This window comes from Aegilops tauschii, chromosome 2 (assembly GCF_002575655.3).
Source record: "Aegilops tauschii subsp. strangulata cultivar AL8/78 chromosome 2, Aet v6.0, whole genome shotgun sequence".
NCBI lineage: Eukaryota > Viridiplantae > Streptophyta > Magnoliopsida > Poales > Poaceae > Aegilops > Aegilops tauschii.
In genome coordinates this window covers 645,293,734-645,313,112 of record NC_053036.3, presented here as the reverse complement: position 1 = coordinate 645,313,112, position 19,379 = coordinate 645,293,734, and the positions used below count along the sequence as shown (strand labels likewise).

Here is a 19,379-nt window from a genome sequence, read left to right as displayed (position 1 = left end):
TAAAAAATATCTGGGGATATTTTTGTTTGTTCGCCAGGCCATGGCATTGCCTTGCAAGAAAAGAAAAGAAAAGAAAAGAAAAGGTCTTTGTGACAGTCCTTTGCTTTCCATAATGTGTGCCGCTTTCTTATCCTGCATGCCTTTACTTCTCCTTTTTCCCCTCCCTGACGGGGCGATGGATGGATGGGTACGTTAGTGAAATGCCCACTCGGACGACTCGGTTATTGGGTTCAGTTATTATTCTTCAGCGCCTTTTCTGAATGTGCATGGTGATAAGCATTTCCTGCATCTGGACTGGACCTGGACCCGCTGCTCCCCCGTCCCACTGAAATGCCTGTGCCTGCTTGCCGTGTTTGCATTTCAGTTGCAGCATTTGCATTGTGCTTGTCCTCGTCAGAGAGCAGTAGATAACATTCATCCATCCAAGACCCATGATCCATGCATCCACCCAACTGGACTGGACTGAACCTGAACCGAATTGAATGGGGATGAATGGCGCTGCCGTAGCCGTACTGGTTGGTGCTGCACCTGCTTTGCAATAACAGATCACGGATGGATGGATGGATGGACAGTTACGCCAACCAAACCAAACCAAACCAAACCAAACCAAACGGCCACCTCTGCACCTGAGCTTCTCTGCTAGCTGTGCCACTGCCCAGGATCTCCCTAACGGCTCACAGACCATATACCACTGGATTGCGTCAAATCTAAAACAATGTTCCGGTGAATTTATTTATTTTTACAAATTTTGCAGTTTTGGGTAAGGTTCAGACGTTCAGTCAAGTCAGGGTTGCTCGCCGAAACGACAGCCAAGGTTTCAGACTTGAGTGGGTGTTTATATACAGGATAGTTACTTGCTAACAGTAACATGACAGTCAGAGTTTGAGACTTGAGTGGGCACTGGAATACAGGATCGATTCAGTGGGAATTACTACCGGCATACTCTATATAGCAGCAGAGAAATTCAGAGCATTCATGATTGCCCATGTGTTTCAGGCTCCATGTTCCAGCAGCAGCCATGCATGCATGGATGGTAAACCCTGCCACATCTTTTGAATAACCCCAGTGGCATCCACGTCGGATTATGCTGTCGCCCCAGTGCAAAGCCGAATCTATCAGTTTTTTCAAAACTCCTTGTCATCGCCTCTGAAAGTTTTCAGCAGCAAGTACAGAAATATCAACCAACAATCCAAACAAGACAGTGGGCGGAGCAAAGGAAAAAAAGCTTCTTTCTTTCTTCCTTCACCCTGGCCCGCCGGCCCCGCTCGTCGCCTCCCTCGGCTCGGCCCTATCCACCCACCCGTCTCCTTAAATCCGATCCGCGGATCACCACCACCACCACCATTACCGCGCCTCCCTCCCTCCCTCGCCCCGCTCTCCCCTGCCTTTCTTGCGTGCCCACCCACCCGCCTCACTCCCAACCACCACTCAAGGTCGGCACTGCCGCTGCGACTTCTTGGCGAGCGCTCGGATCAGGTTTCACTGCGCGAAGAAGCCGCCGGATCTTCTCCGAAGGTTGGCCGAGATCCCGAGTGCAAATCTGAACCCCGTGCGTCTCCGAGTCTCGGGGGATTCCATGCGAGATTTTGATTTTGGGGATCTTTCTTGTTGGATAACAGTTCAGCGGCCGTCCGATCTGCGCTCTCTACACCAGTGGTGAGGAAACTGCTCCGTTCTTCCCAACATCTGCTCTAGCCCTCGCATTACATCTTTGATTTTGCATCTAGTTAGTTAGTTTGTTAGCTAGCTGCTCCCGGAAGCGCAGAAAAAAGATGATGAACTTGAGGCTGTGTGCAAAGCAACTCATCAGATTCAACTGTTTTGTTTAGCAGTATTTGGTGAAGGAAAGAAACCCTGGCTGTTTTTCATTTATCCAGACGCCAACTGCTGGATCCATTCTTGTTTTCCAGAGCTGGAGTGCCTTTTGCCTGATCTGGGCAGAGGAGTCTCCACTCAATCTCTGGGAAAAAGGCACCCTTTTTTCCACTCCACCGTTTCTTAGATTGTACTAGTAGCAACTAGCAAAGACTAATATTTCCAAGTTGATAAATATTGTACTCCACTACGCGCCGGCGTCAACGGGAGGCCTAAAACGTTCTCGTTTATCCACGACGCGCGGATTAAGGATAGGAACAAAGAGAAAAGGGTTAGTTTTGCTGATCAAGGATGCCTGTAATAAGGTGTTATGTTGGCCTTTCGCCATCGGAGAAGCCGTGCCGCATCTGGCAATGTTTGCAGTATCTAGTACACAAGCGAGAATGACTAATCAACTGATTGGTCCACTGTGCCTAGCCAGGGTCTGGATTAGTCAAGTGGGAATGGTTTAGTCTCTGTTAGGCTTGACTTTCACCATACTCACTATTAAATCTCCACATGGCAGCATGTGCTTGTCGATAGAAGCAGTCGCTCTTAAGCATGCTTAGTTTAGGAGCTACCATGCTGCGTGCGATACGTCAACCTTATCAACAGATAGCAATAGAATGTAATAAAATCTAAGGTGTGTTATGGGTGTTACATAATGTTAAGCGTGCTTGGTTTAGGAGCTACCATGCTGTGTGCGATACGTCGGTTTTGTCGCTAGATATGAACAGAATGTAAGATAATCTATGGCATGCCTTAGCGGGTTCTGTAATGTTCATAGCATGCCTTTGAGCTTATTTCACAAGGTTTTGACCACCGTGCTACTTTTGAATTGCAGATTGCACTTTTTGCTGTTGTACCCTGCTGCGGTTGGTTACTCAGGGTTTGCATCAAGTCCAAAGATGACTTTGCGCAGCATAGTTCGCGATTTAAGGGAGAGCTTTGGAAACCTGTCAAGGCGGAATTTCGAGGCGAAAATCTCAAGCGTCCCAAGCCTTTCGGGCCATCACAGAGGGAAATCGCTTGAATCTGCAAGTGATCTGCAGGATAGTCTTGTCACAAACCTGCAAGGCAATTGGGCTAGCCTTCCTCCTGAATTACTTCGGGATGTGATGAAAAGGCTGGAGGAAGACGACAGCAATTGGCCATCCCGCAAGGATGTTGTTGCTTGCGCTTCTGTCTGTACAACTTGGAGAGAGATGTGCAAGGATATAGTGAGGAACCCAGAATTCTGTGGAAAGCTCACCTTTCCTGTGTCCCTTAAGCAGGTAACCACACCATTCTATCCGATTAGTAAGAAAACTTGGCATCCATATTGTTGATCAGTCTGGCCCTGTATTTAATTAAGAAGCTATCCATTTTTGTTATTTGGGATGTGATATTTTCTTATCTCTTAACACTTGGTTCACTTTCTCTTGCACAGCCCGGATCTCGAGATGGATTGATCCAATGTTTCATCAAAAGGGACAAGTCAAAGCTAACTTATCGTCTCTACCTGTCCCTTACTTCTGGTATGTTTGTGTAATTGCCCTGCACTTCTCCGTTGTGGTCCTAATCATCATTTTTTAATTCAGTTTTGATGATTCACTAACGATTTTGAAGTATTGAAATGCATAAAAATTTAAAAAGTATAGTGTATAAAGCCTTTAGTATCCTCAGTAAAATTGTAGGGATGCCCTGTTTTATTCATAAATCTGTATTTGCTAGAGGTGTAAGTAGTTTAGTTTTAATATGGTCAGAAGTCAGAACAAATACACAGCACACTGAGCATTTTGATTGCATCTTGCAGCTGTGCTTGATGACAATGGCAAGTTCCTACTGTCAGCTAAAAGGAGTCGGAGAACAACTTACACCGACTATGCCATTTCTATGGATCCTAAAAATATATCCCGGTCAAGTAGTGGCTACATCGGGAAATTGAGGTAACATATCCTTTGGCAACAGTCTTCCCTTACCCCATTGTCACTTGAAATGACTTTGTCCGGGTATATGTGCATACAAATCTAACAGACAACATGGATGGTACCTGCAGGTCAAATTTCCTCGGCACCAAATTCATCATCTACGACACGCAGCCGCCCTACAATGCCAGTAAACTCTGCCCGCAGGAACGGACCAGCCGGCGGTTCTCCTCCAGGAAAGTCTCCCCAAAAGTTCCAGCTGCAACTGGCAGCTACCCGATCGCTCAGGTGAACTATGAGCTGAACGTGCTCGGCACCCGCGGGCCAAGGCGGATGCAGTGCACCATGAACTCCATCCCGACATCGGCGGTAGACCCCGACGGCGTTGTGCCTGGCCAACCCAAGGAGCTCCTCCCCCGGCTATTCGAGGAATCCTTCCGCACCACCGCAAGTTCCAGGTACTCCACAGACTTCAGCAGCTGCCGCTTCTCCGAGTTTGGGGGAGGGCCTCTGAGAGAAGAAGGCGGCGACGAAAATGCGGGAGACAAGGAGAGCCCGCTGGTTCTCAAGAACAAGTCGCCCAGGTGGCACGAGCAGCTGCAGTGCTGGTGCCTCAACTTCCGGGGGCGCGTCACCGTGGCCTCGGTCAAGAACTTCCAGCTGATCGCCGCCCCTGCCCCGCCACCGCCAGCCTCCGGAGGAGAGGCGGCTCCCGAGCCGTCTTCACAGACGCAACCGCCCCAGCAGCAGCCTACCTCTGCTGCCGCACAGCCGCAGCCTGCTGGCAGTTCCTTGTCGGCGTCCTCGTCCTCGAGCCACCATGACACGGTGCTGCTGCAGTTCGGCAAGGTGTCCAAGGACACCTTCACCATGGACTACCGGTACCCGCTGTCGGCCTTCCAGGCCTTCGCCATCTGCCTGACCAGCTTCGACACCAAGCTGGCGTGTGAGTAAATAAACAGATTCTCAGTACAACATCAGCCGTCATTGAGTACCGTCTCTCCGTCGAGATTCCGCGCCCGGGCCTGGGAACGGAAATGAAGGGAACGAACGAATGCATCAAGTGCATGAGCAAAATTCTCTGCAAATTGTTGGTTCAGTTTCAGTCCCCCCAGTGTGCTGGTTAAAGCTGTTATCAATTGGGTAAAGCTGGTATCAATAGGTAGGGGAGATGATGTGCTTGTTAAAGCTGTTGATAGGGTTAGGGGCTGAAGGTGTCTGTGGTTCAGGGACAGGCTTCCACTAAGGATGTGATTGATTGCTACCTATGCCTGTATGATGCTGCCTCTGCCTGGGACTGGTATGAAATGTGAAGAGATGTCGAGTTACAAGGTAGTACTAGTGATGTTGTGGTCTTGCAAGGTTGAGTTGTCCTGGTCTCTCAGTCTCGGGCATTGTAATTGTACCTGTGGGTGCCCAGACAGCAACATGTAGTGGAAGTTACTGCTGAATGCTGGACTGATGTGACCATGGATGTATGAAATCTTGATTAGTCAGTTGATTTGCTTGCTTGCAGACACTGCATCTGCTAATAGTCGGCGATCACTGCCAACATTAGCTTAAAAGAAAAATTCTGCACCGGTACAGGTACATGTACATGTGAAGGCACGTACAGCTGCAGAATCTGGCGACCAGATTTCTTCCTCCTCTGCACTGCCTTGGTTCTGGCTGGCTAGCTTGTCGTGTCCTCCTTGGCTTTGGCTTTGGCTTTGGCTTAATTTAAAACTAATCGTACTACAAAACCCTCGACACTGGCAATCCAATCATTCAGAAGAGGAATGTATATGTATGGTGTTGCGTGGTCCGTACAACTCTACATATGAAGCGTGAAGGAAGGAGCCTGTGGAGGTACCTACCAGATGCTGCAGATACACACACATCTTGCATTGCACTGTTGAGTTGTCTGGATCTCTCCACAATATGCACACGCAGCAACATGTACGTACGTATCAGCTAGCTAGCTGCTGAACAGCGACATGGTGTGCGTGTGTGTGCCCACACCACACTGGACCCAACAAGCCAACATACACACATTTTTTTTGCGGGGTCCAACAAACACACATTGACACATACATACTCCAACAAACAGTAGCCTGTGTTTATCTTGTTCCCCCAAGAAAGCTATAGTGTTACAGCAGCATTAGATGACCCTAACCGATTGGTTTGCCCAACCCTGTGGTGCGACAAATGCACCTTTCCCCCCTACGACCCGAAAATGGACCGGGTCTCACTATCAAACGACACCAAAGCAGGAACACAACAAAAGCATCCCCGTGCAATGCGGCAACAAACTGTGGGGCAAATGGACCGGAGATCATGACAACACACGCCCATAAAATATATGGAGATTTAAGACCGAAGCACATGTGAGCAACTGGAGGCGCCCGAGTCCATCATGTCGGCGGCTGAGGATGTTGATGCGGCGGTATCTGTGAGAGTCAAGGTTGATGGGATCCTTTTTGAGATACAGCTTCGTAGCTTGCTTGCACGTTTGGAAGCGGTCAACCCTGGTACCATACCTGGCCAAACGGGCCGGCCCGGCACGGCCCGCCGTGGCACGTTTAATAGCCGTGCCGGCCCACGGACGCTGCTCCTTGGCCCAGGCACGGCCTGATTAGTAAACGGGCCGGCCCGATGGCCCGTTTAGCAATGCTGGGCTGCATTTTTTCAGCCTGTTGGGCTATATTTTACGTATACATTTATAAAAAAAAATCTGAAATATATATAAAAAAATAAACGGGCCGTGCCGTGCCGGCCCGCGTGCCCAGGCTCCAGGCCTAGGCACGGCCCAAGGCGTGTGTCCGTTTAGCCCGTGCCGTGCCGGCGTGCTCGCGGGCTGGCCTGTTTGGCCCGGCCCATTTGGCCAGCTATACGTGGTTCTGGCAAGACGATTGCGGAGAAGTCTCTCAAGAGCAAAACTAATTAATGAGGCAAATTTTTTACCCCGTTTCGAAAAACAAAAACCGGAACACAACTCATAAAACAAAAGGAAATAGGAAAATTTCGCTGTGATAGCCGAACGGGCCGGCCAGTTATGTTATCCTTGCTTGCTTTGCATGGTTCTGCTTTTTATGGTAAGAAGGATTCGCGGCATCGCTTTGCTCTGCAGGGCTGCATACAGGCACAGGCGCACAGCTGCATAGACGCAAAAGTGGTCACAAAAACACTAACTAATAACTATATATAGGTTAATAAAAAGGAAAGGAACGTTCTTGCGGCGATAAGATTCTCTATAGGATAATAAAAGGAAAGAAACATTTTGGCGGCGATAAGAGAGATTCTCCTGGACATCGCATCGCTGGCAGCAGATTCGGCGACCTGATCGCTCTGTCGTGTTGGCTTTGCCTTTGGCTTATCTTACCTTAAACTAATCCTGACTCCTGAATGAAACCACTAGAAACTAGCCCTAACCCAAGGAATCGGCGGCGGCTCCATTTCGACGGCCCTCGGGAGTGACATTTTTGCCGCAAACAAAAATATCTACCACGGACGGGCCCACCCACATGGCAGAGACGACCAACATAGACGGGCCCAACCCGTTCCGCCTCTTCGGGCACGTGAGCATTTCCAGACGCCTGCCCACGTGTAACGCGACTAGGCGTCACTCAAGTGATAGCAACTCCAACCCGGCGACTCATTTCGTTCATCCGCTTTTTGTCCGCCTGCAAACCCATTCTTGAGCCTCGTTTGCGTCGGCGGAGAAACGAAACAGACGCCTCCTCCACCCCCTGGCCCGCTAGTCGGTGGCACATTGGCCATCCTCTCTCATCCTAACAGCGAACCCTCACCCACCTCCGCCACCCATTTTCCGGTGCCTCTGCCAGCAGCCGGTGCCGACACCCCCCTCCCCCCAACACACACACAATGCCGCCACCTCCCACGCCGCTGCTACCACCGTCTCGCCACCGGGGCACCGAAGCTTCTCACCCCAACCTCCCGACACCGACGGGAGCAGGAAGCCGCCTCGCCGCCCCGGCCAGCTCCTTCGGCCTGACGCCGGTACGCTCGTCGAACGCCGGCAGGCCAGCCACCTGGTCCAAGGGAGGCGGGCGTCTCTTCGCCGGCCGGCTTCTTCGTCGACGCCCGCAAGCTGTTCAACAGTTTGCCAAGGTATAAAATGGACTCCACCGACGAGTTCTTTTTCCACAATTTCCTTTGCGACTCCAACGATTCCTCGTCCGATGAGGAGGAGGAGATCTTGGCTGCCGTGTTGGTCCATCACCACCTTATTAGCCAGCGGCCGTTGTTCCGTGGCTCCATCCCGGGGCACCTTCCAACGTTGAATCGCAACCGAGAGAGAGGCTATTTCCTTCTTTGGAAGGACTACTTTGACTTAACCAACCCGCTGTTCAACCATCAGAAATTCTGGGAACGTTTGAACAGTCCATCCAATTTCATCATGACATACGTGATTGGGAAACTCACATGCAGCTGCAAAATGATTTGGTTGAGCATATGTGGGCTCATGTTGACAATCAATAGATGTATCTTTTTTATTCAGCTTTCAAAACTATGTGAATCTATTTTATTTTTATTCGGTTTATAAACTATGCATAATTTATTTGCTTGTGAAACCATGCTATTTATCTGTTTGCTCGTCAAATAAAGCAAAAATGTGCGCATATTTGTTAAAAGGGGCGGCCAGTCGGTCACGCCGATAAATATGGGTTGATGCGTTGGACATACTACCGACTCAAATTTTAAACAGGGTGAACGCCGAGCGGGCGGCCGATTCAAACAGATAAAATATGGATAAAAGCCGTCCATTTAGGTCGGTGCGTTGGAGTTGCTCTGAACAATGCAGGCGTGCAGCCGTAGAAAATTAGTTCCTTGCTCTAAGCATTTCTTTTTGCGGGGGTGACGTGCATATTTCTTGCGACACGCACGTCGGAAATGGATCCCCAGCCGTTGCGGAAAGGCTGAGCTGCGTCATGTGGTCCAACGGTACGGTGTATGAGTGTGGTGCACCGTGCACGGCAGAAATATTTGAAGGAAATGTTAAATATTGGACGTATACCTAACGATCAGATTTAATTTGTTAGGATCCTCAAACACACACGGGATCGAGCACTCCTAAAATTAGCACAACTGTATTCGAACATCTTATACTAAATTTTCAAATCCATACAAAAGCATGCAAATTAAAAAATCTACGTACTATTCTCGTCAGAGATGTCGACGATCTCCGTGCCCGGCTCCGGCAGCATGGGCGCCAGCTGCAGCTCCCGAGCCTTCGACGCCTCCGCTCCGGCCTCCTCCTCTTCTATCTCCGCGTTGAGTTTGTCGAAGAGCACGTCGCACGCCGCTTACTTCTGCCAGAGGAACTACCGGTTGGCCTCCGCGTAGGGCTTGTCCTGGATGTACTCCAGGATGGCCTGCTGCTCTGCCATCTTCGCGGCTTGGGCGACGGTGAACTTCGCCTCTGCCTCCACCATGTTGAAGCCTTGCTCCGGCAGCTCTCCCTCGTCCTTCTCCGGATCCGCCTTCTCCATCGGCTCCGACAGCGGCTCTCCCTTCTCCCCCTCAGGTTGCTGCTCCTCGTCCTCCTCCGGCTCCGACGAGTCGGGAGGCAGCCCGACAATGATGCGGGTGGCACTCCTTGCTTGGATCTCGTCCACGATCTACCTCCGGCGCTCAGGCGTGAGCATAGCATACGTGGTGATTAGCTGCTGGACCATGGCTATGCCAGAGAGCGGGGGAAAGGAGGCGGACGGGCTTGGGTGGCGACGCAGAGAGGGAGGAGCTGGATGGGCTAGGGTTGGGGGACGCCGGCCGGCTTAAATAGCTGGATTTGGCCTCGGGCGGCGAGACGGAGCGGCACCACACATCGTTCACACCGTGGCGACGGGGGAGGCATTTGTTGGACCGCGGGTTTTCGGGTAGTCAACGTGGGACCCATCATCAGTCCTACGTGGCGCATGCGGCCAGACGCCCCATATCCAATGTATATTTGTGCTGGATATGAGGGATGCCGATCAACCCGGGCGTTTGAGGTCCGTTTGAAGGAGCCATCTGGGTCAAAAAATCTTAACTGCTAGTGACCGGACGGTCGTCCGGGTGTATGAGACAAGTTTGGATGCCCAGCTGTAGATGCTCTTAGAGCATCTCTCGTAGACCCCGTATAACACCGCGACCTGCAAAATAACCGTCAAATACGGGTCGGCGCGGAAAATTCTGCTCGAGCAGACCCCGCAAACGCGTCCGACCAGTAAAAGATATTACGGGGCGCGGCAAAAGTTCGCCCTCAACCTTTAGACTCACGGGGTGGGAGGCCGACTTGAGCTCGCCTCCTATCCGCAGCGAGATTTGGCGCGAGGGAAATTTCCGCGCAGCCGTTCCGCTGCCCCCCCTTCTCGGTCGCCATTGCCCCGCCACCGCGCGCTCCGGTCCATCTTCCCACCATTCTTCGCCGCCACGGAAGCCTCGCAGCCGTCCCCCGTCATCGTGGAGGTCGCGCACGCGCAATCCCCTCCGGCGGATCTCGTCGCCGGCCATGTCGACCCCGCCGTCTCCCAAGTGTTGGAGAACGTAGTAATTTCAAAAAAATTCCTACGCACACGCAAGATCATGGTGATGCATAGCAACGAGAGGAGAGAGTGTTGTCCACGTACCCTCGTAGACCGTAAGAGGAAGCGTTAACACAACGCGGTTGATGTAGTCGTACGTCTTCACGATCCGACCGATCAAGTACCGAACGCACGGCACCTCCGAGTTCAGCACACGTTCAGCTCGATGACGTCCCTCGAACTCCGATCCAGCCGAGTGTTGAGGGAGAGTTTCGTCAGCACGACGGCGTGGTGACAATGATGATGTTCTACCGACGCAGGGCTTCGCCTAAGCACCGCTACGATATTATCGAGGTGTAATATGGTGGAGGGGGGCACTGCACACGGCTAAGAGATCAATGATCAATCGTGTAGAGGTGCCCCCCTACCCCCGTATATAAAGGAGCAAAGGGGGGGTTCGGCCGGCCAAGGGAGAGGCGTGCCAGGAGGAGTCCTACTCCTACCGGGAGTAGGACTCCCCCCTTTTCCATGTTGGACTCGGAGAGAAAGGGGGAAGAGGTGGAGGGGAGGAAGGAACCGCCCCCCTCACCTTGTCCTATTCGGACTGGGGGGGAGGGGCGTGCGGCCCTGCCCTGGCCTCCTCTCCTCTCTTCCACCTAGGCCCACTAAGGCCCATTAAGTTACCGGGGGGTTCTGGCAACCTCCCGGTACTCCGGAAAAATCCCGATTTCACCCGGAACACTTCCGATATCCAAACATAGGCTTCCAATATATCAATCTTTATGTCTCGACCATTTCGAGACTCCTCGTCATGTCCGTGATCACATCCGGGACTCCGAACAACCTTCGGTACATCAAAACATATAAACTCATAATATAACTATCATCCTAACGTTAAGCGTGCGGACCCTACGGGTTCGAGAACTATGTAGACATGACCGAGACACCTCTCTGGTCAATAACCAATAGCGGAACCTGGATGCTCATATTGGTTCCCACATATTCTACGAAGATCTTTATCGGTCAGACCGCATAACAACATACGTTGTTCCCTTTGTCATGAGTATGTTACTTGCCCGAGATTCGATCGTCGGTATCTCGATACCTAGTTCAATCTCGTTACCGGCAAGTCTCTTTACTCGTTCCGTAATACATCATCCCGCAACTAACTCATTAGTTACAATGCTTGCAAGTCTTATAGTGATGTGTATTACTGAGTGGGCCCAGAGATACCTCTCCGACAATCGGAGTGACAAATCATAATCTCGAAATACGCCAACCCAACAAGTAGCTTTGGAGACACCTGTAGAGCACCTTTATAATCACCCAGTTACGTTGTGACATTTGGTAGCACACAAAGTGTTCCTCCGGTAAACGGGAGTTGCATAATCTCATAGTCATAGGAACATGTATAAGTCATGAAGAAAGCAATAGCAACATACTAAACGATCGAGTGCTAAGCTAACGGAATGGGTCAAGTCAATCACATCATTCTCCTAATGATGTGATCCCGTTAATCAAATGACAACTCGTGTCTATGGCTAGGAAACATAATCATCTTTGATCAACGAGCTAGTCAAGTAGAGGCATACTAGTGACACTCTGTTTGTCTATGCATTCACACATGTATCAAGTTTCCAGTTAATACAATTCTAGCATGAATAATAAACATTTATCATGATATAAGGAAATAAATAATAACTTTATTATTGCCTCTAGGACATATTTCCTTCAGTCTCCCACTTGCACTAGAGTCAATAATCTAGTTCACATCGCCATGTGATTTAACATCAATAGTTCACATCACCATGTGATTAACACCCATAGTTCACATCGTCATGTGACCAACACCCAAAGGGTTCACTTGAGTCAGTAATCTAGTTCACATCGCTTATGTGATTAACACCCAAAGAGTACTGAGGTGTGATCATGTTTTGCTTGTGAGATAATTTTAGTCAACGGGTCTGTCACATTCAGATCCGTAAGTATTTTGCAAATTTCTATGTCTACAATGCTCTGCCCGGAGCTACTCTAGCTAATTGCTCCCTCTTTCAATATGTATCTAGACCGAGACTTAGAGTCATATAGATTAGTGTCAAAACTTGCATCGACGTAACCCTTTACGACGAACCTTTTGTCACTTCCATAATCGAGAAACATATCCTTATTTCAGTAAGGATAATTTTGACCGCTGTCCAGTGATCTACTCCTAGATCACTATTGTACTCCCTTGCCAAAATCAGTGTAGGGTATACAATAGATCTGGTACACAACATGGCATACTTTATAGAACTTATGGCCGAGGCATAGGGAATGACTTTCATTCTTTTTCTATCTTCTGCCGTGGTTGGGCTTTGAGTCTTACTCAATTTCACACCTTGTAACACAGGCAAGAAACTCTTTCTTTGACTGTTCCATTTTGAACTACTTCAAAATCTTGTTAAGGTATGTACTCATTGAAAAAAACTTATCAAGCGTCTTGATCTATCTCTATGATCTTGATGCTCAATATGTAAGCAGCTTCACCGAGGTCTTTCTTTGAAAAACTCCTTTCAAACACTCCTTTATGCTTTGCAGAATAATTCTACATTACTTCCGATCAACAATATGTCATTCACATATAGTTATCAGAAATGCTGTAGTGCTCCCACTCACTTTCTTGTAAATACAGGCTTCATCGCAAGTCTGTATAAAACTATATGCTTTGATCAACTTATCAAAGCGTATATTCCAACTCCGAGATGCTTGCACCAGTCCATAGATGGATCGCTGGAGTTTGCATATTTTGTTAGCACCTTTAGGATTGATAATACCTTCTGGTTGCATCATATACAACTCTTCTTTAATGAATCCATTAAGGAATGCAGTTTTGTTCATCCATTTGCCAGATTTCATAAAATGCGGCAATTGCTAACATGATTCGGACAGACTTAAGCATCGCTGCGAGTGAGAAAATCTCATCGTATTCAACACTTTGAACTTTGTCAAAAACCTTTTTCCGATAAGTCTAGCTTTGTAGATAGTAATACTACTATCAGCGTCCGTCTTCCTCTTGAAGATCCATTTATTTTTTATGGCTCGCCGATCATTGGGCAAGTCAATCAAAGTACATACTTTGTGCTCATACATGTATCCCATCTCAGATTTCATGGCCTCAAGCCATTTTGCGGAATCTGGGCTCACCATCGCTTCTTCATAGTTCGTAGGTTCATCGTCGTCTAGTAACATAACCTCCAGAACAGGATTACCGTACCACTCTGGTGCGGATCTTACTCTGGTTGACCTACGAGGTTCAGTAACAACTTGATCTGAAGTTTCATGATCATCATCATTAACTTCCTCACTAACTGGTGTAGGTGTCACAGGAACCGTTTTTCTGTGATGAACTACTTTCCAATAAGCGATGAGGTACAGTTACCTCATCAAGTTCTACTTTCCTCCCACTCACTTCTTTCGAGAAAAATTCCTTCTCTAGAAAGGATCCATTCTTAGCAACGAATGTCTTGCCTTCGGATCTGTGATAGAAGGTGTACCCAACTATCTCCTTTGGGTATCCTATGAAGACACATTTCTCCGATTTGGGTTTGAGCTTATCAGGATGAAACCTTTTCACATAAGCATCGCAACCCCAAACTTTAAGAAACGACAACTTTGGTTACCACAGTTCATAAGATGTCGTCTCAACGGATTTTGATGGTACCCTATTTAACGTGAATGCAGCTGTCTCTAATGCATAACCCCAAAACGATAGTGGTAGATCGGTAAGAGACATCATATATCGCACCATATCTAATAAAGTACGGTTACGATGTTCGGACATACCGTTACACCATGGTGTTCCAGGTGGCGTGAGTAGTGAAACTATTTCACATTGTTTTAACTGAAGGCCAAACTCGTAACTCAAATACTCTTCTCCACGATCAGATCGTAGAAACTTTATTTTCTTGTTACGATGATTTTCCGCTTCACTCTGAAATTATATGAACTTTTCAGACTTCTGTTTCATTAAGTAGATATACCCATATCAGCTCAAATCATCTGTGAAGGTCAGAAAATAATGATACCTGCTACGAGCCTCAATATTCATCGGACCACATACATCTGTATGTATGATTTCCAACAAATCTGTTGCTCTCTCCATAGTTCCGGAGAACGGCGTTTTAGTCATCTTGCCCATGAGGCACGGTTCGCAAGCATCAAGTGATTCATAATCAAGTGATTCCAAAATCCCATCAGTATGGAGTTTCTTCATGCGCTTTACACCAATATGACCTAAACGGCATTGCCACAAATAAGTTGCATTATCATTATTAACTTTGCATCTTTTGGCTTCATTATTATGAATATGTTATCACTACGATCGAGATCCAACAAACCATTTTATTGGGTGTATGACCATAGAAGGTTTTATTCATGTAAACAGAACAACAATTATTCTCTAATTTAAATGAATAACCGTATTGCAACAAACATGATCAAATCATATTCATGCTCAACGCAAACACCAAATAACACTTATTTAGTTTCAACACTAATCCCGAAAGTATAGGGAGTGTGCAATGATGATCATATCAATCTTGGAAGTACTTCCATCACACATCGTCACCTCGCCTTTTACTAGTCTCTGTTTATTCTGCAACTCCCGTTTCGAGTTACTACTCTTAGCAACTGAACCAGTATCAAATACCGAGGGGTTTCTATGAACACTAGTAAAGTACACATCAATAACATGTATATCCAATATACCTTTGTTCACTTTGCCATCCTTCTTATCCACCAAATAGTGGGGGTAGTTCCGCTTCCAGTGACCAGTCCCTTTGCAGTAGAAGCAGTTAGTCTCAGACTTAGGACCAGACTTAGGCTTCTTCACTTGAGCAGCAACTTGCTTGCCGTTCTTCTTGAAGTTCCCCTTCTTCCCTTTGCCCTTTTCTTGAAACTAGTGGTCTCGTCAACCATCAACACTTGATGTTTTTCTTCATTTCTACCTTCGTCGATTTCAGCATCACGAAGAGCTCGGGAATTACTTTCGTCATCCCTTGCATACTATAGTTCATCACGAAGTTCTACTAACTTGGTGATGGTGACTAGAGAATTCTGTCAATCACTATTTTATCTGGAAGATTAACTCCCACTTGATTAAAGCGATTGTAGTACCCAGACAATCTGAGCACATGCTCACTGCTTGAGCTATTCTCCTCCATCTTTTAGCTATAGAACTTGTTGGAGACTTCATATCTCTCAACTCGGGTATTTTCTTGAAATATTAACTTCAACTCCTGGAACATCTCATATGGTCCATGACGTTCAAAACGTCTTTGAAGTCCCGATTCTAAGCCGTTAAGCATGGTGCAATAAACTATCAAGTAGTCATCATACTGAGCTAGCCAAACGTTCATAACGTCTGCATCTGCTCCTGTAATAGGACTGTCACCTAGCGGTGCATCAAGGACATAATTCTTCTGTGCAGCAATGAGGATAATCCTCAGATCACGGATCCAATCCGCATCTTTGCTACTAACATCTTTCAACATAATTTTTCTCTAGGAACATATCAAAAATAAACACAGGGAAGCAACAACGCGAGCTATTGATCTACAACATAATTTGCAAAATACTATCAGGACTAAGTTCATGATAAATTTAAGTTCAATTAATCATATTACTTAAGAACTCCCACTTAGATAGACATCCCTCTAATCCTCTAAGTGATCACGTGATCCATATCAACTAAACCATAACCGATCATCACGTGAAATGGAGTAGTTTTCAATGGTGAACATCACTATGTTGATCATATCTACTATATGATTCACGCTCGACCTTTCGGTCTCAGTGTTCCGAGGCCATATCTGCATATGCTAGGCTCGTCAAGTTTAACTTGGGTATTCTGCGTGTGCAAAACTGGCTTGCACCCATTGTAGATGGACGTAGAGCTTATCACACCCGATCATCACGTGGTGTCTGGGCACGACGAACTTTGGCAACGGCGCATACTCAGGGAGAACACTTTTATCTTGAAATTTTAGTGAGAGATCATCTTATAATGCTACCGTCAATCAAAGCAATATAAGATGCATAAAAGATAAACATCACATGCAATCAATATAAGTGATATGATATGGCCATCATCATCTTGTGCTTGTGATCTCCATCTCCGAAGCACCGTCATGATCACCATCGTCACCGGCGCGACACCTTGATCTCCATCGTAGCATCATTGTCGTCTCGCCAACTATTGCTTTTACGACTATCGCTACCGCTTAGTGATAAAGTAAAACAATTACATGGCGATTGCATTGCATACAATAAAGCGACAACCATATGGCTCCTGCCTGTTGCCGATAACTCGGTTACAAAACATGATCATCTCATACAATAAAATATAGCATCATGTCTTGACCATATCACATCACAACATGCCCTGCAAAAACAAGTTAGACGTCCTCTACTTTGTTGTTGCAAGTTTTACGTGGCTGCTACGGGCTTAGCAAGAACCGTTCTTACCTACGCATCAAAACCACAACGATAGTTTGTCAAGTTGGTGCTGTTTTAACCTTCGCAAGGACCGGGCGTAGCCACACTCGGTTCAACTAAAGTGAGAGAGACAGACACCCACCAGTCACCTTTAAGCAACGAGTGCTCGCAACGGTGAAACCAGTCTCGCGTAAGCGTACGCGTAATGTCGGTCCGGGCCGCTTCATCTCACAATACCGCTGAACCAAAATATGACATGCTGGTAAGCAGTATGACTTATATCGCCCACAACTCACTTGTGTTCTACTCGTGCATATAACATCAATGCATAAAACCAGGCTTGGATGCCACTGTTGGAGAACGTAGTAATTTCAAAAAAAATTCCTACGCACACGCAAGATCATGGTGATGCATAGCAACGAGAGGAGAGAGTGTTGCCCACGTACCCTCGTAGACCGTAAGCAGAAGCATTAACACAACGCGGTTGATGTTGGCGTACGTCTTCACGATCCGACCGATCAAGTACCGAACGCACGGCACCTCCGAGTTCAGCACACGTTCTGAAGGAAATATGCCCTAGAGGTAATAATAAAGTTATTATTTATTTCCTTATATCATGATAAATGTTTATTATTCATGCTAGAATTGTATTAACCGGAAACATAATACATGTGTGAATACATAGACAAACAGAGTGTCACTAGTATGCATCTACTTGACTAGCTCGTTAATCAAAGATGGTTATGTTTCCTAGCCATAGACATAAGTTGCCATTTGATTAACGAGATCACCTCATTAGGAGAATGACATGATTGACTTGACCCATTCCGTTAGCTTAGCACCCGATCGTTTAGTATGTTGCTATTGCTTTCTTCATGACTTATACATGTTCCTCTGATTATGAGATTATGCAACTCCCGTTTACCGGGGGAACACTTTGTGTCCTACCAAACATCACAACGTAAATGGGTGATTATAAAGGTGCTCTACAGGTGTCTCCAAAGGTACTTGTTGGGTTGGCGTATTTCGAGATTAGGATTTGTCACTTCGATTGTCGGAGAGGTATCTCTGGGCCCACTCGGTAATGCACATCACTATAAGCCTTGCAAGCATTGTGACTAATAAGTTAGTTGCGGGATGATGTGTTACGGAACGAGTAAAGAGACTTGCCGGTAACGAGATTGAACTAGGTATCGAGATACCGACGATCGAATCTCGGGCAAGTAACATACTGATGACAAAGGGAACAACGTATGTTGTTATGCGGTCTGACCGATAAAGATCTTCGTAGAATATGTGGGAGCCAATCTGGGCATCCAGGTCCCGCTATTGGTTATTGATCGGAGACGTGTCCCGGTCATGTCTACATAGTTCTCGAACCCGTAGGGTCCGCACGCTTAAAGTTACGATGACAGTTTTATTATGAGTTTATGTATGTTGATGTACCGAAGGAGTTCGGAGTCCCGGATGAGATCGGGGACATGACGAGGAGTCTCGAAATGGTCGAGACGTAAAGATCGATATATTGGACGACTATATTCGGACTTCGGAAAGGTTCCAAGTGATTCGGGTATTTTTCGGAGTACCGGAGAGTTACGGGAATACGTATTGGGCCTTATTGGGCCATACGGGAAAGAAGAAAAAGGGCCTCAAGGGTGGCCGCACCCCTCCCCTTGGCCTGGTCCGAATTGGACTAGGGAAGGGGGGCGCCCCCTTCCTTCTCTTTTTCCCTTCCTCTTTTCCTATTCCATATGGGAGGTGGAATCCTACTAGGACTAGGGAGTCCTAGTAGGACACCACACTTGGTGCGCCCCCTCCTAGGGCTGGCCTCCTCCTCCCTTGCTCCTTTATATACGGGGGTAGGGGGCACCCCAGAGACACAACAATTGATCCTTGAGATCTTTTAGCCGTGTGCGGTGCCCCCCTCCACCAAATTACACCTTGATAATATCATTGCGGAGCTTAGGCGAAGCCCTGCGTCGGTAGAACATCATCATCGTCACCACGCCGTCGTGCTGACGAAACTCTCCCTCAACACTCGGCTGGATCGGAGTTCGAGGGACGTCATCGAGCTGAACGTGTGTAGAACTCGGAGGTGCCGTGCGTTCGGTACTTGATCGGTCGGATCGTGAAGACGTACGACTACATCAACCGCGTTGTCATAACGCTTCCGCTGTCGGTCTACGAGGGTACGTGGACAACACTCTCCCCTCTCGTTGCTATGCATCACCATGATCTTGCGTGTGCGTAGGAAATTTTTCGAAATTACTACGTTCCCCAACAGTGGCATCCGAGCCAGGTTTTATGCGTTGATGCTATGCACGAGTAGAACACAAGTGAGTTGTGGGCGATATAAGTCATATTGCTTACCAGCATGTCATACTTTGGTTCAGCGGTATTGTGAGATGAAGCGGCCCGGACCGACATTACGCGTACGCTTACGCGAGACTGGTTTCACCGTTCGGAGCACTCGTTGCTTAAAGGTGACTGGCGGGTGTCTGTCTCTCTCACTTTAGTTGAACCGAGTGTGGCTACGCCCGGTCCTTGCGAAGGTTAAAACAGCACCAACTTGACAAACTATCGTTGTGGTTTTGATGCGTAGGTAAGAACGGTTCTTGCTAAGCCCGTAGCAGCCACG

At 47.6% G+C, this 19,379-nt stretch overlaps 1 protein-coding gene across 1 annotated transcript; it reads left to right on the top strand.

Annotated features, from left to right (window-relative positions):
- Nucleotides 1-975: 975 nt before the first annotated feature.
- Nucleotides 976-5,212, top strand: LOC109747430 (tubby-like F-box protein 7). Its single transcript, XM_020306490.4, has 5 exons — nucleotides 976-1,656; nucleotides 2,699-3,128; nucleotides 3,284-3,371; nucleotides 3,650-3,782; nucleotides 3,893-5,212. The coding sequence occupies exons 2-5, from the start codon at nucleotides 2,763-2,765 to the stop codon at nucleotides 4,713-4,715; spliced, it is 1,410 nt and encodes a 469-aa protein (XP_020162079.1). The 5' UTR covers nucleotides 976-1,656; nucleotides 2,699-2,762; the 3' UTR covers nucleotides 4,716-5,212.
- The last annotated feature ends 14,167 nt before the right edge of the window (nucleotides 5,213-19,379 follow it).

Coding starts and splice junctions, on each gene's coding strand:
- LOC109747430 (XM_020306490.4), top strand. CDS start 2,763: ATGACTTTGCGCAGCATAGTTCGCGATTTAAGGGAGAGCTTTGGAAAC. Junction 3,129..3,283: donor TTCCTGTGTCCCTTAAGCAG/GTAACCACACCA, acceptor TCTCTTGCACAG/CCCGGATCTCGAGATGGATT. Junction 3,372..3,649: donor CTACCTGTCCCTTACTTCTG/GTATGTTTGTGT, acceptor TGCATCTTGCAG/CTGTGCTTGATGACAATGGC.